General features: G+C 42.6%; 1 protein-coding gene across 1 annotated transcript in view; it reads left to right on the top strand.

Moving 5' to 3' along the window:
- The window catches only part of LOC135107112 (uncharacterized), a 12727-nt gene extending 3069 nt beyond the window's left edge, over positions 1–9658 (top strand). The window contains exons 4-9 of the mRNA XM_064016822.1: positions 5538–5695; positions 6331–6550; positions 7101–7527; positions 7631–7801; positions 7958–8149; positions 8687–9658. Of these exons, the coding sequence (XP_063872892.1) occupies positions 5538–5695; positions 6331–6550; positions 7101–7527; positions 7631–7801; positions 7958–8149; positions 8687–9109 (1591 nt within the window). The 3' untranslated portion in view covers positions 9110–9658. The remainder of the gene's footprint in view (positions 1–5537; positions 5696–6330; positions 6551–7100; positions 7528–7630; positions 7802–7957; positions 8150–8686) is intronic.
- The last annotated feature ends 7453 nt before the right edge of the window (positions 9659–17111 follow it).

The raw sequence follows: 17111 nt of genomic DNA, 5'->3' as shown, positions 1-17111 counted from the left end.
TCTGCCCGGAATCAGTTTAAGTCTGTTCTCCAACTAGCCAAAAACTCCTTCATTAATGGAAAGTGTCAAAATCTTTCAAGATCTAACTCCCCTCGTGACTTCTGGCACCTAGCCAAAAACATTTCCAATAACTTTGCTTCTTTTTTCCCTCCTTTATCTTTATTTCAACCAGATGGCACCACTGCTATCACATATATCACTAAAGCTGAACTCTTCGCTCAGACCTTTGCTAAAAGCTCTACCTTGGAGGATTCAGGGCTTGTTTCTCCGTCTCCTCCAACCTCTGACTACTTCATGTTACTTGTTAAAATTCTTTGCAATGATGTTTTCCATGCCCTCACTGGCCTAAACCCTCGGAAGGCTTGTGGACCTGATGGGGTCCTCTTCCTATTGTTCTCTGAAACTACGCCTTCGTGCATTGCACCTTCCCTAGTCAAACCTCTTTCAGCTATGTCTGTCAACATCTACCTTTCCTTCTTGCTGGAAGTTTGCCTACATCCAACCTGTTCCTAAAAAGGGTGACCGTTCTAATCCCCTCAAACAACCGTCCTACTGCTTTAATTTCCTGCTTATCTAAAGTTTTTAGTCTATCCTTAACAGGAAGATTCTTAAATATCTATCACATCACAACCTTCTATCTGATCGCCAGTATGGGTTCCGTCAAGGCCGCTCTACTGACTTACCGAGTCTTGGTTATCCTCTTTTAGAGATTTGGGTAAAAATTTTCCTGTTGCCAAAGGACATATCAAAAACCTTTGATAGAGTCTGGCACAAAGCTTGGGGTTTCCGAATTACCCTCGTATGGCTTCTATCTTTCTCTCTGAAACTTCATCTCAAGTTTCCTTTGCTGCTGTAGTAGACGGTCACTATTCTTCTCCTAAATCTATTAACAGTGGTGTTCCTCAGAGTTCTATCCTGTCACCCACACTCTTCCTATATTCATCAATGATCTTCTAAACCAAACTTCTTGTCCTATCCACTCCTACGCTCATGATACCACTCTGCACTTTTCCAAGTCTTTTCGTAGGACGTCGAACCTTTCAGGAAGTAAAGAGTTCACGCAGAGAAGCCACAGAACGCATGACTTCTGATCTCTCTGAAATTTCTGATTGGAGCAGAGGAAACTTAGTATTGTTCAATGCTTTAAAAAACTCAATTCCTCCTTCTATCAACTCGGCACCAAACTTCCAGACAACTATCCTCTCTTCTTCAGTGACACTCAACTGTCCCTGTCTTCTACAATGAACATCCTCCGGCTGTCCTTTACTTATAATCTAAACTGGAAATTTCACATATCATCTGTAGCTAAAACAGCTTCTATGAAGTTAGGTGTTCTGAGATGTCTACGCCAGTTTATCTCACCCTTCCAGCTGCTAACCCTGTATAGGGACTATATCCGTCCAAGGACGGAATATGATTCACATGTCCGGTGGGGGGTTGGGGTTCCACTCATACCGTTCTTCTAGACAGGGTGGAATCAAGAGTTTTTTTTCTCATCAATTCCTCTCTTCTAACTGACTGTCTTCAGCCTCTTTCTCATCGCCACAGTGTTGCATCTCCTGCTATCTTCTACCGCTATTTTCATGCTAACTACTCTTCTGATCTTGCTAGCTGCATGCCTCCCCTCCTCATGCGGCCTCGCTGCACAATACTTTTTCTTTCTCTCATCCCCTATTCTGTCCACCTCTCTAATGCAAGAGTTAACCAGTATTCTCTGTCATTCATCCCTTTCTCTGGTAAACTCCGGAACTTCCTGCCTGCTTCTATATTTCCACCTTCCTATGACTTGAATTCCTTCAAGAGAGAGGTTTCAATACACTTATCCTTCAAATTTTGACTACCGCTTTGGACTCTCTTCGGGGACCCGGTATCTCAGTTGGCCTTTTTTCTTTTTTTTTTTTTTTACTGGATTTTTGTTGCTCTTGGCCGGTGTCCCTCCAGCATAAAAAAAAAAAAAGTATTCAGCAGGACCGGGAATCAGATTAGCGAGATCGCCACGTCCAAACACACATTACTCGTACTCAGTGTCACGCCTTTCTTTTCTAGTTTCCTTTGTGTAAATCCTAAATTCTAAATTCATTTGTGAATTAAGTAGTTAGAACAATCTCAGGAGAGAAATCTGAAATTATTCTGGCACTTTCTGTTTATCATAATTCCTGCTTCTTCACATTTTAGGTTCTCAACCACTTCCTAATATTTTTTCTTGACTATTGTAGTTCTATGGCGTATATGTTTTTCTTTGTTATCTTCACACGTTTGCCCCTTTACTTTGGTTTCTTGGGTGTTTTCATAACTACTGAGGTTTAGCAAAGTGAAGTGAAGAGATATACAATATTTCGTAAAAGCCATGCTTTTTGGTTCGATGTATTCTGCACTTTTCACTACTTAATTAATGGTATGGATGTAACCAGTTACTGAATAACCTAACAACAAACTTCCTTCTCCTTTAATTAAATTTAAGTCAAGTAATAGGTTTACTTTTGTGAGAAAATAAAGACCAGCAAGTAAACTTACTGATCGCTAGTTTATATATATATATATATATATATATATATATATATATATATTATATATATATATATATATATATATATATATATATATATATATATATATATATATATATAAATCTTCGATCTTTTCTTTCGTGAGATGTTTCTTCAGGTTTCTGATACAAGTACCAATGTCCTGTTACAATCGAAACCCATGACTAATGAAAAAAAAAAAAAAAAAGCCATAATGGTATATAACAAATTTTCTACCAAGTTTTCCCCCATATGACTAAATGTTATAACGACGTGCCTTCCTTCTACTTCTGCTATAACATTAACAACAGCTACAACAATAATAACTGCCACTACTTCTACTACCACTACTACTTCTAGTTCTACTACTACTTCTACTACTATTATTATTACTACTACTACTACTACTACTACTACTACTACTACTACTACTACTACTACTACTACTACTACTATTACTATTACTACTACTGCTACTACTACTACTACCACTACCACAAGAACAACAATTATCATAGCACAACTACTAACACCATTAACTTTATAACATTACTATTAATCATTCCCTATTTTTCTTACTAAGTTATGTAATTGTAAATATTTTTTATACTTGTATGTATGTATTGCCGCCTCATATAATGCTGTTTAGCGTGTACAGGTTGACTATGCTGAGTTGATCAGACATATTTTCATTATCTCTTCTGCCAGAGAGGCACGGCTCGGCAGATTGTTCTGAATAATTTATGTAATATTTAAGAATAGTGTTTTCTGTAATTAATGCCAATAAACTAAACTATACTATACAATAAAACTATTATCAAAATGACTACTACTACTGCTCCTACTACTACTACTACTGCTACTACTACTACTACTACTACTACCACCACCACCACCACTACCACTCCTATTACAGGTAAAGACAAAAAATACAGCTTTTTTTTTTCACAGAGAATAACACCAGGACATAAGATTGATCTTTTAACAGGGTACGTTGGTTCCCATGTGCACAAGTGTTAAATGTAAGAGAAGCACGATCTCCGTGACGAAATAAAGAATGACGCAATAAAACTCCCTCTGAATACACTTACCACACTAGTGATGAGCTCGCCAGCTCCAGCCATGAATACTGAAGGGTAACGTTACGAGAGAGAGAGAGAGAGAGAGAGAGAGAGAGAGAGAGAGAGAGAGAGAGAGAGAGAGAGAGAGAGAGAGAGAGAGAGAGAGAGAGAGAGAGAGAGAGAGAGAGAGAGAGAGAGAGAGAGAGAGAGAGAGGTTATAAAAAAAAAAAAAACGAGGTTTTGATGGGCGGGCAGGTTGAGCCTGCGGTGCCCTTCTAGAAGTCGCCCATACGAGAGTAAAAGTTGCGTTGCTACTTTCTCCGTCGTCTTCTCCTTCCGTACCCCGATACATAAGCAGCAATGAGTGGGGAAAATTTTGTACTCAGTGTGCAGAAAACGTTCGCACTGTATAACATTACATAACATTTGGTGATGCGTTGTTCCTGAGCTTCACGCCTGCCCATACACCTCGCCCGCATGCTTCTCTGCTTTCCAAAATACTTTTATGTTGAGTTTTCTTCCTTGGCTCAAAATATGCATAGATTTTGTACAGTAAATGTTTCATAAGGCATTAGCTTCTGGTTCTTCGCCACCAGAATTCCCAGCAAGGTGAATGCACCCCACCCATTATAAAGTTCGGCACCACGAGACTCCTGATGAAAAAAAAAAAAAAAAAGTGGGAGGTTTGCGGTTAAGCCCTGAAGGAGGTCCGTCGGTGAAAGGGAGAGTGACTGACCTGAACCACTTTTCTAGGGGTATGGGAGAGAGGGACTCGAAAATTGGCCCCTCCCTCAACCCAGCCTGGCCGTCCAGTCCAGCTCGGCCTCGGTTACATTGTCTTTACTTCTCCAGTGTTTCCGCCTGTTTTTGTTTTGTTTTTTTATTCTCTTGCCACCTGAATTCTTTCCCTTTCAAGTAATTCCCTGTTTTCGCTAGACCAGATTGCTTACATCAGCAAACCCTTGCATATCAATGTTTCCTGCCTTTCATTTAGCTTCAGAAAGGAATTTCATCAATACAAACAAATATCGATCAATGACCATTGTTATATATATATTTTTTTTCCTATACTTTGATCTCTTGTTGGTGTCCTTGTTTTTCGTCCCATCAATTCCAGATGATGAGAGGAAAGGAGAAAGGGAGCGATGTAGTGTAAGACACCATCGCCCGCAGCTCATCAAACCCGGGTGTGGCTGAAACCGGGACCCGCCCCGTAGCGCTCCCTCGACTGCCCGGCCTCCCGTCGCATCCTAGTGAAAGTCCCATACTAAGCGACCGCTCGTTCCTTCCTTTCTCATACTTAGGCTGTTCTCAGGCATGTGGCCGAGGAGCAACCAGGCGTTACGTTCAGGTTGCGTAAAAACAGTAACATGTAAGCAACCATACAACTAAAGTACAATTATCACTTCGAATATGCTTTTTTCACAGGATAGTTTCAAAATACACACCAATAAAGCTTGTGCACCACCAAAAAAGGGGCGGGGACAGTAAAATAATAAAAACATCTATAGTTTCGGAAATTACATTGGACACAACATGTTTTATTTAAGGGATCAAAATAAGTAAAGACCAGTGCATAGCTTCCTCTTGGCAGGGACTTCAATCATACCCACCGACAAAGACGCCGGTAATGTAATTGATACACAGACAAACAAGTTAAGTTCTTCAACGCTAACAACAGTACTGCACTATGTGACCCGTTGATGCGCCGCCTTGAGCCAATCAGTCAAAATCAAGAGAAGAACCAAGAGAGAAATGAGGGGTGGGATGGAATCGCCATGTGTTAAAGAACAAATAAGACATCCCATCTCTCCGCGCCTATCCTGATCACGCCAGCACCTCGAGTCGCAGTGTGAAAGAAGCCATCGCAACCACCACCACCACGTAGACTAGTGAGGGAAAGTCATAACAGTCACTACACAGTCGTACCCAGTCACTTAGTTTTTGCCAGGCGGGCTGGCTGGGGCGGGTTGGCTGGGGTATACTGGCTGGGGTGGGTGTGGCGGCGGGTCAAACATGGCACCCCTGGAAAGAGTCAGACGACGTTCATTAGGACTTTTGATTCGCCAATACTCAAGTTTCACGCCACGTCTGACATGGGTCACCGCTGTGAAAATGATATCATACTTTGTCTCTAAAGTTTACTTTTTATATTTTATTTTATTTATTTCCTTATTATTATTATTTTTCTTCTTTTATTTATTTATTTATTATTATTATTATTTTTTTTTTTAGGAATAGCTGCACGGTCTAATACAAGAGGTACTAATTTATCTTACTGTTGTAAATACACGTAAGTTCCGTTAATGTGCGAATTTTCAGCACTGTATCACCACACATTATCCAGTACACTAGCTTGTGACTCCCTTTCTTTTTCTCACCATTTTTTTTACATGACTTCCTGGTAATGTGGACGTAAAAACGTGACATCTATTCTAAAGAATTACGCCAGCGAATATTTTTTTTTTTATTGTTTGCATTTAGCTACGTAACTTTTTTCCAACATTTATATCATTAGCGGTTTTCCTATCAACTTAATATACAAAGTGTAATTATAGTACGAAGTACTTAAATGTCTAAATTCGAAGAGCTTCTTATGTTTCAATAATAACAGTGTCTGAAACAATAAACTAGATTCTTAATGCAATACATGCAATACTGAATCTTCGTGAACCTACTTGAATTACTCCATAGTTCATTGTTATATTGACACTTCACACACGTTCACTGCCAGCCATTTCCAGCCTTCCACAACTTCCCTCCTCATACCACCTGTTTCTCTCCCGTCTGGTATCGCGAGTTTTTTGCTGAGCGCGATGGCGGTCGGGTCGAGGCTATAAAGGTGAGAGCTTCGAAAATCGGTGGTTCAGTCTGCTGCCACTCGTCGCCTGGGACTGACCGACCATACCAGCTGCTGTACCAGGCGATTGTTGTCACTGCAGCAGTTCCCACAGCTTTTGCAAGGTACTGAACAAACGGCTTATTGTTACAAAAATAAAAAAAATCACGTAAACTAATAATGCAGATAATGTAGATGTCCCTCACAACCACAACTCTTAGTCTTACATATTATTAACTAAGGACCATGAGCTTCTCAATAGTGAGTGTGAGTGAGGCAAGGTAATGAATGTTCCAGTGACAAATTAAGACTTCATTAAACCCATGGAAGATTGTGAGCTCAGTCACGAAGTAGTGGCGCTTCCGGCACCTCCTCTTATGAGTGACAATGCGTGACAATGCCACAGCTAAGCACAGCAGACCTATTTATAACAAATTTAATATCTGAATCAAAGACTTATCAAGACGGTCCGAGCTTAGAGAGTCCCGACCTTATATGTACATTTCTGTATAGATATGTAATGAAGATATATATATGAATAAAAATAATTTCATTACATATTTTATACATAACCAAAGTTACAAAATTTAGGGTAATGCATGTCAAAACTAAACCTGGCCCTATACTGAAGGGCTTAGCCCTTTAGTATAGGGCTAAGAGTGTTCACCATTGCAGCATGGCCTGGGTCTTCTGGGCACTGGCCACAGCCGCCGCCGGAGTCGCCCTCACAATGGCTGATGGGGGAGGGTACGGTGCTCTCCATGCTCCAGCTCCAGTCTACCATGCCCCAGTGCATTCCTACCATCCTCCTCCGCCACCTCCAGTCTCCTATGCACCCATCTCTATCTACTCCGGATCGTCTGGTGGGAAAAAGGGAGGTGGAAAGAGAGGAAATCTTTTTAATAAGGGCCTTCGTGGTGGATTTTCTTTATTCGGTGGCAAGGGTAAGGGAAGGGGTAAAGGCAGCTCCGGCCGGGTCATCGCCCCAGTGCACATTCCAGCCCCACCTCCTCTAAAGCAGCATCACGTACTGAACGTCAAGGTGCCTCAGTGTCATCCTCTGACGCATTACGTCACCCAGTACGTCACCGAAGCACATCCTGTAAGTAGTTCCTCTGCGCACTCTGAACATAAAGCAGCATCAGCTGGTATAATCACTCAGTCCCAAAGAGGGCACCAGTCATCCACTTCTCTCTTGTCCCAAGGTTCCGCAGGTGCACACTGAGTACGTGGAGAACGTGGTGCCGTCCATCCTGTACAAGACCAAGCATGAGCGCCTGGTAGAGACCTCCATTGTGACGGATGTCGTTCGAAGCATAATCACCGTCACCCACACCACGTCTGTTCCAGTTACCCGGTACAGCTCTGTCACTGAGGTGCGTTACAACAAATCTTTATAATTTCCTTGAGTTGGGTTTTCCCATCCTTGAGAAAATATATGACTAAGTTTTCATTTGTTTACCTCTTCTTTGTGCTTTTCAAGGTCCACTTACAGTAAAACGTAAAATATACAATATATATTTTTTTTCCAGGTGGTGACGCAGGTGGAAACCAGCAGCGTGTACCAGACCACGGTGGAGGTGAGCTACACACCGGTGTATAGAACCAAAGTGCTGACAGAAACACAAACCATCACTCAGGTGGAGAGCGTACCGGATGTCCAGGTGTCTCTCGTCACCAAGTCCATCTACCTGCCTCCCACCGACTACATCACCGTCACGGAGGTAAGGCAAAACATACACGCACACGCACGCGCCCCAGCAATTGCATACCCTTGATAGAGATCTTTCGTAACGGAGGAAGGAAGCTACAAAGCATTTACGTATTATTAGCTTATTATCCATATGAATATAATAAAACGAGTATTTCCTAGCTATATGAAGACTCTTGAATAGACTGTCTTTATTATTATTACATTATTTTCAATACGTTCACGATTGACTATCAGATAGCTACGTATAGCTGAAACATAAGACTCTTTTTTTCATTTAACAGCTTCGTCTTTCCTGTTTCAGTTCCCTTTTATTTAGTGATTCTCTCTCTCTCTCTCTCTCTCTCTCTCTCTCTCTCTCTCTCTCTCTCTCTCTCTCTCTCTCTCTCTCTCTCTCTCTCTCTCTCTCTCTCTCTCTCTCTCTCTCTCTCTCTCTCTCTCTCTCTCTCTCTCTCTCTCTCTCTCTCTCTCTCTCTCTGTGTGTGTGTGTGTGTGTGTGTGTGTGTGTGTGTGTGTATACGGACACTGATTGCGTCCGCCTTTTCCACAGCCCCGTCTGATTCCGTCTCCGGTACTAACATCCGCCGTTCAGCACTACACCGTTCATCCGCAGTCGCATCACCCGCCCGTCCATCACGCGGGAGGATACGGGTCTCCTGCAGTCACCGTCACAGTCAAGGAGCCCGTCTACCAGGAAGTCACCACTACCGTTTACCGTCAGAATTACGTCACTCATACGGAGTACCAGACGCAGGTGGTTACGCAGACCAATTACCAGGACGTGACCCAAGTGGTGACAGAGTACGTGACGATAAGGCCTGACTGTGGTGGTGGCAGCTACGGCTCTGGGCGGCCAAGCGTACCACTCGATGTAACTCTCCACGAGGTCAGTGGAGAACTGGACGACGACCTCTCTTTCATCAAACACCAGGTGGCGCCGCGGCTTTACGGTTCCGACTGCAGCCTGTGTTAGCCGCTCTCCTCCCATACGTATATTGGCTTTTTCCCGTCCTCAGGCAATGTCACGCCGTTTCCTTGCCCATTGTTATTCACCGTTTGCTCACACTTCACAAAGCTGAGGAAGCAGCTCTTCCCAGAGGCTCCCGTAGTCTGAAGACAGGTTTTGTTATACGAGTGTATCATTAAGTTACTTCTTTTTATTCTTGTCATTTTGTTTTCAAAATGTAATGTATTTAAGTACAAACGCACGCATGCGTTTAATTGTATGAGTGTATGTAAGGAGGTTCGTAGGCACGCGTACAGAAAGGCATGCAATGCGGTAGACAAAAATGTAGACGAATAGGTAGGAGAGTTGCAGGAAAGTGATAAGTTGTTAGCAGCACGGATCATGAACCATACCATATCTCGCTTCACTTTCGTTTTTCTATTAACATTGAATTGTTTCAATACCGACCGATCACTCTGCTTTACAATTTTAGCGTGTGTAATTGTGATTATATATTGAACAAATAAATACACAGATAGATAGATACAAAGACAAATAAATAGATAAACAGGCAGACTTAGATATATAAATAGATATAAATACATACATACACACGTACATACATCCATAAATATATAAGATAAAATAGATAGATAGATAGATAGATAGATAGATAGCCAGATAGACAGATATTACATATATGTATATATATATATATATATATATATATATATATATATATATATATATATATATATATATATATATACAGAGAGAGAGAGAGAGAGAGAGAGAGAGAGAGAGAGAGAGAGAGAGAGAGAGAGAGAGAGAGAGAGAGAGAGAGAGAGAGAGAGAGAGAGAGAGAGAGAGAGACAGAGAGAGAGAGTAGACAGATAGAGAAATTTTTATATTTTAGTTCGATAGGAGGATATATGAACAGACAGATACACCATACATGTATATGTGTATAGAACATACATATATATCAGTGCACAATTAACTCCCCTTGTATTATAGTTTATTTTTGGAATACAAACAAATCCCCTCTCTCTCTCTCTCTCTCTCTCTCTCTCTCTCTCTCTCTCTCTCTCTCTCTCTCTCTCCTCTCCTCTCTCTCTCTCTCCTCTCTCTCTCTCTCTCTCTCTCTCTCTCTCTCTCTCTCTTGTCTGAATACAACATTCAATGACTGTACATAATAAAGTTTGTTAGGTCGCAAGTTGGAAATTAGAGGATCAAAACACCATCTAGTCTACAATAATTCCCTTTTTTCTTCTTCTTTTTCGTATGTATGTTAAGTGGGTGGACTCGAAATAGGAAAGAAAATAGATGGACAAGCAGTTCGTTCCGTTCCAAATCATATCTCTTTGATCAAGAGGCATTCCAAATTTTTCCGAACATTAATTTCAAAGTATAATATCATGGTCATATCAAGCCACAAGTCCCTTCAATGCACACAACACCTGCCCTCAGCTGCAGTCGTAGTTTTGGCCCGCACAGACAAATCCTTCACATGTTTCGTCGTCTCTCTATTGCAACCATTTTCGGTCAGTTGTTTTAATATGTAAATGGATATTCTATTATGTTTAAGTATTTTAAAATAGTTTAATATATATATTTACAAACTACTGAATTATTAACAGCCATGCCATACATCTATTATAAATATTTGGCGGAGTGTGTGTGGGGAGGCGGGTACTGATTCTACTTATCTTTTCTGACAATAAATCCTGAAAAAAAATCTTGGGGCGCACACGGGTCTTACAATGCATTAGATTCACCAGACCAAATAACTCCAAGACAGGACTTAAGCTGATCTCAGAGAGAACAAGGAGCTGCCTTTATTAATGCTGCTGCTGCTGCTGCTGATGCTGATGACCACCCTCCCACACACCCACAAAGACAGGCAGGTAGGTACATAGATAGATGGTTAGCAAAGTAGACAGACAGATAGATAGATAGATAGACAGATAAATAAATAGACAGATATATACATCGAGAAGTAGATACATAGAAAGATAGATTTTCCATGTTAAAAGAACACTAGTCAAGGGCAACAAAGGGAAGAAAAAAGAAAAAAAAACACTGAAGCGCCAGTCCCTAAAGAGAGAGAGAGAGAGAGAGAGAGAGAGAGAGAGAGAGAGAGAGAGAGAGAGAGAGAGAGAGGAGAGAGAGAGAGAGAGAGAGAGAGAGAGAGAGAGAAAGCAGACCTCCTCGCCCGACAGTTCGGTGAAAAAATGAGAACTCTAGAGCCAGACAGGCAACTGCCCGCCCTCCCCCGCCTTATTGTCTCAAGACTGGAGGGCGTTACCATCTCTGAGGACGCCATTAGAAGACACCCGAGGGATGTCAACACCAGGAAGGCCCCTGGTCCTGACGGCGTGACCCCACATCTCCTCAAAAAAGTGCGCTGATGAGCTCGCTGGCCTTCTCGCACAAATTCTTCACTGCTGTTTGCAGTGAGAGGTCTGGCCGTCACTATGTAAGGAGGCGCGAGTCACACCCGAGCATAAAAGGAAGTCGAGGTCTGAGCCAGGTAGCTACAGCCCAATCTCGCTCCTCTCGGTACTCAGCAAGATCTTCGAGAGGATCATAAGCGAGCAACTCACCGAATACCTCGAGCAGCACCACCTGCTGTCGTCAAAGCAATTTGGCTTCAGAAAAGACCGCTCCACCTCAGACCTCCTTCTCCTCCTTTCTAAGGCCTGGCACGACGCCCTCGACACTGGCCATCTCTCCCTGGTGATTGCCCTCGACATAGCTGGAGTTTTTCGACTGTGTGTGGTATCGAGGCCTGATAGCGAAGCTCGAGCAGCTAGGCGTTGCTGGGGAGCTACTCCACCTGTTCTCCAGCTACCTCATGGGCAGGAGTCTCCGGGTGGTGGTGCACGGACATACCTCAGCTAGCTACCCAGTACAGGCCTCTGTTCCACAAGGAACAGAGCCCTTGGACCACCACTGTTGAACATCTACCTCAATGACATCCTATAGGGCACCCCCACAACCTGTGCCTACGCTGACGACTGTATTCTCTCTCGATCCTACTCAAGAAAAGAAGTACAGGACGTGATAACCTCCGTCAACAGACAACTGGACGACGTGATGGCCTGGGGAGGGAGGTGGCAAGTCAAGTTTGCTCCCGACAAAACCTAGACCACGGTAATATCATGTGACGGGGAGGACACGGACCAGCTGCATGGAAGGCTGAGGCTCGGGGAAGACGTTATAGGTCTACAGGACAGCATTGACATCCTCGGCGTGGAGATTGACTCTCGGTAACAGCATAAGCAGAAGGATTAGAGATTAGGAAAAGGTTAAGAATGTTGAGCGTATCTCCAAGACGATCAGGAATATGAATAAGGAGTTGCACCAATTGCTCTAGGTCACGGAGGATAGCAAAGTTGAATGCTAGTTCACCAGGATGGTCAGTGAAGGGAGAGGAAAGTCAAAGTTGGTGTTGAACATTGAGGTCTCCAAGAATGGAGATCTCAGCTAAAGGGAAACTAGTCAGAATGTGCTCCACTTTGGAAGTTAAGTAGTCAGAGAATTTCTTATATTCAGAGGAGTTAGGTGAGAGGTATACAACAAAGATAAATTTAGTTTGTGAGTGACTCTGTAATCTTAGCCAGATTGTGGAAAACTCGGAAGATTCAAGAGTGTGGGCACGAGAGCAAGTTAAGTTAATGCGCATATAAACGCAACATCCAGCTTTGGGACTGAAAATGGGAATAGAGAAAGTAGGAGGGAACAGAAAAGGGGCTACTGTCAGTTCCCTCAGACACGTGTGGTTCAGTGAAGAAAAGATGAGGTTTAATAGATTGAAAATTAGATCTAAGACCACGAATGTTGCAGAAGTTAATGAAGAAAGAGTTGAGGGGGTGTCAAGACTCTTAGAGTCAATACCAGAAGAGCAATCTGACCTGGGGACATTTGTGGGTCCCCTCTTCAGATGGGGACTCCAAGGCTGGTGTATGAGTCGCCATGATAATTTTGAATTTTGAGTGAAGGGTGTGTGTGTAATTAGGTTGCTTGTAGTTTTGTGTAAAGGAAGAGAGTTGTCTTCAGAGGGCAGGCTGTGACTTCCCCCTTGTGTTGTGAGACACAAAGGGAAATGTTCAGTGATGTCACAGATGAATGGAGACTCTTTGGAGCTCCTCCAAAAGCCTGAAAGCTTTACTTCTGCACAATGGAAGCAAGTATCCATCTCTGCCTCTTGCTCATTCTGTGCATCTTAAGGACTACAGCAGTATAAAGTTCCTACTGGAAACTTTGAACTAAAACAAGTATGGCTGGAAAGTTATTGGAGACCAAGATGAGGGCTTCCTTGATGGGACTGCAAGGAGGTTTTACCAAGAATCCCTGTTTTCTTTGCCTTTGGGATAGTAGAGACAGAGCAGCACATTATCAGAGAAAGCACTGGCCTCCAAGGACTGACACTACAGTGGGAGCACACAATATCAAACCATGAGCCATTGGTGAATCCTCAAAAGGTTTTGTTTCCTCCACTACACATAAAACTGGGTCTCATGAAACAGTTTGTTACAGCTTTTGAAAAGGAGTCTGCTGCCTTCGAAGCTTTCAGGGGCATAGGTGAAAGCTGATATCTTCATGGGACCACAAGTAAGGAAAATTATAGAGTGCTCAGAATTTCTACAGAAGGTCACAGAAAAGGAGGAAAAAGCTTGGGAGTGTTTCATTGCTGTAGTACAAGGCTTTTTTTTTTTTTTTTTTTGGCAAGAACAAGGCTGATAACTATATGGAACTTGTTGAAGCTTTAGTGAAAAGCTATGATGAGATAGCCTGCAGAATGTCCTTGCAGGTCCATATCCTAGATGCTCTTAATGCACTACTGCCATCTCCCAAGGTTCTTAATACAGTGTTTGACATAACATGAAAGTAACTACTGTACCTTGATCCCAGACGTGTGTGTGTGTGTGTGTATGTGTATGTGCGTGTATGTGTGTGTGTGTGTGTATCTATATCTATCTATCTATCTATCTATCTATGTATCTATCTATCGGTCTCTCTCTCTCTCTCTCTCTCTCTCTCTCTCTCTCTCTCTCTCTCTCTCTCTCTCTCTCTCTCTCTCTCTCTCTCTCTCTCTCTCTCTCTCTCTCTCTCTATATATATATATATATATATATATATATATATATATATATATATATATATATATATATATATATATAGATATATATATATATATATACGAGTATATATATATATTTCTGTTCCCTCCTACTTCCTCTATCCTCATTTTCGATCCAAAGCTGGATGCTGCGTTTATGTGCGCAATGACTTAAACTGCTCTCGTGCCCACGCTCTTGAATCTTCCGAGTTTTCCACCATCTGGCTACGACTACAGATTCACTCTCATACTAAATTTATCTGTGCTGTATACCTCTCACCTAACTCCTCTGACTATAAGAAATTCTTTGACTACTTAACTTCCAAAGTGGAGCACATTCTGACCCTCTTCCCTTTTGCAGAGATCTCCATTCTTGGAGACTTCAATGTTCACCACCAGCTTTGGCTTTCCTCTCCCTTCACTGACCATCCTGGTGAACTAGCCTACAACTTTGCTATCCTCCATGACCTAGAGCAATTGGTGCAACACCCTACTCGTATTCCTGACCGTCATGGAGATACGCCCAATATTCTTGACCTTTTCCTGACCTCTAATCCTTCTGCTTATGCTGTCACCCTTTCTTCTCCGTTGGGCTCCTCCGATCACAATCTCATATCTTTATCTTGTCCTATCACTCCAATCCCTCCTCAGGATCCCCCTAAGCGAAGGTGCCTCTGTCGTTTTGCCTCTGCTAGTTGGGGGGACCTGAGGAGGTATTTTGCTGATTTTCCTTGGAATGACTACTGCTTCCGTGTCAGAGACCCGTCTTTGTGTGCTGAGCGCATAACAGAGGTGATAGTGTCTGGCATGGAGGCATACATTCTTCACTCTTTTTCTCGTCCTAAACCTTCTAAACCTTGGTTTAACACAGCTTGTTCTCGTGCTATACATGATAGAGAGGTGGCCCACAAAAGGTACTTAAGCCTTCCATCACCAGAATCTCATGCACTTTATATTTCTGCCCGGAACCATGCCAAGTCTGTTCTCCAACTAGCCAAAAACTCCTTCATTAACATAAAATGTCAAAACCTTTCAAGATCTAACTCCCGTCGTGATTTCTGGCATCTAGCCAAAAATATCTCCAATAACTTTGCTTCTTCTTTCCCTCCTCTATCTCAACCAGATGGCACCACTGCTATCACATCTATTTCTAAAGCTGAACTCTTTGCTCAAGCCTTTGCTAAAAACTCTACCTTGGACGATTCTGGGCTTGTTCCTCCCTCTCCTCCACCCTCTGACTACTTCATGCCACCTATTAAAATTCTTCGCAATGATGTTTTCCATGCCCTCGCTGGCCTAAACCCTCGGAAGGCTTATGGACCTGATGGGGTCCCTCCTATTGTTCTCCGAAACTGTGCCTCCGTGCTTGCACCTTGCCTAGTCAAACTCTTTCAGCTCTGTCTGTCAACATCTACCTTTCCTTCTTGCTGGAAGTTTGCCTACATTCAACCTGTTCCTAAAAAGGGTGACCGTTCTAATCCCTCAAACTACCGTCCTATTGCTTTAATTTCCTGCCTATCTAAAGTTTTTGAATCAATCCTGAAGAGGAAGATTCTTATACATCTATCACTTCACAACCTTCTATCTGATCGCCAGTATGGGTTCTGTCAAGGCCGTTCTACTGGTGATCTTCAGGCTTTCCTTACTGAGTCTTGGTCATCCTCTTTTAGAGATTTTGGTGAAACTTTTCCTGTTGCCTTGGACATATCAAAAGCTTTTGATAGAGTCTGGCACAAAGCTTTGATTTCCAAACTACCCTCCTACGGTTTTCTATTCTTCTCTCTGTAACTTCATCTCAAGTTTCCTTTCTGACCGTTCTATTGCTGCTGTGGTAGACGGTCACTGTTCTTCTCCTAAATCTATTAACAGTGGTGTTCCTCAGGGTTCTGTCCTGTCACCCACTCTCTTCTTATTATTCATTAATGATCTTCTAAACCAAACTTCTTGTCCTATCCACTCCTACGCTGATGATACCACCCTGCACTTTTCCACATCTTTTCATAGACGTCCAACCCTTCAGGAGGTAAACATATCACGCAGGGAAGCCACAGAACGCCTGACTTCTGATCTTTCTAAAATTTCTGATTGGGGCAGAGCAAACTTGGTATTGTTCAATGCCTCAAAAACTCAATTCCTCCATCTATCAACTCGACACAATCTTCCAGACAACTATCCCCTCTTCTTCAATGACACTCAACTGTCCCCCTCTTCTACACTGAACATCCTCGGTCTGTCCTTTACTTATAATCTGAACTGGAAACTTCACATCTCATCTCTAGCTAAAACAGCTTCTATGAAGTTAGGTGTTCTGAGACGTCTCCGCCAGTTTTTCTCATACCCCCAGCTGCTAACTCTGTACAAGGGCCTTATCCGTCCATGTATGGAGTATGCTTCACATGTCTGGGGGGGTTCCACTCATACTGCTCTTCTAGACAGGGTGGAATCAAAAGCTTTTCGTCTCATCAACTCCTCTCCTCTAACTGACTGTCTTCAGCCTCTCTCTCACCGCCGCAATGTTGCATATCTAGCTGTCTTCTACCGCTATTTTCATGCTAACTGCTCTTCTGATCTTGCTAACTGCATGCCTCCCCTCCTTCCGCGGCCTCGTTGCATAAGACTTTCTTCTTTCTCTCACCCCTATTCTGTCCACCTCTCTAACGCAAGAGCTAACCAGTATTCTCAATCATTCATCCGTTTCTCTGGTAAACTCTGGAACTCCCTGCCTGCTTCTGTATTTCCACCTTCCTATGACTTGAATTCCTTCAAGAGGGAGGTTTCAAGACACTTATCCATCAATTTTTGACCACTGCTTTGACCCTTTTATGGGACTGGCATTTCAGTGGGCATTTTTTTATTAGATTTTTGTTGCCCTTGGCCAGTGCCCTTCCTACATAAAAAAAAAAA

Source organism: Scylla paramamosain, chromosome 14 (genome assembly GCF_035594125.1).
Source record: "Scylla paramamosain isolate STU-SP2022 chromosome 14, ASM3559412v1, whole genome shotgun sequence".
NCBI lineage: Eukaryota > Metazoa > Arthropoda > Malacostraca > Decapoda > Portunidae > Scylla > Scylla paramamosain.
Note: the sequence above shows the minus strand (reverse complement) of the source record. Positions and strands in the feature narration are given on the sequence as shown.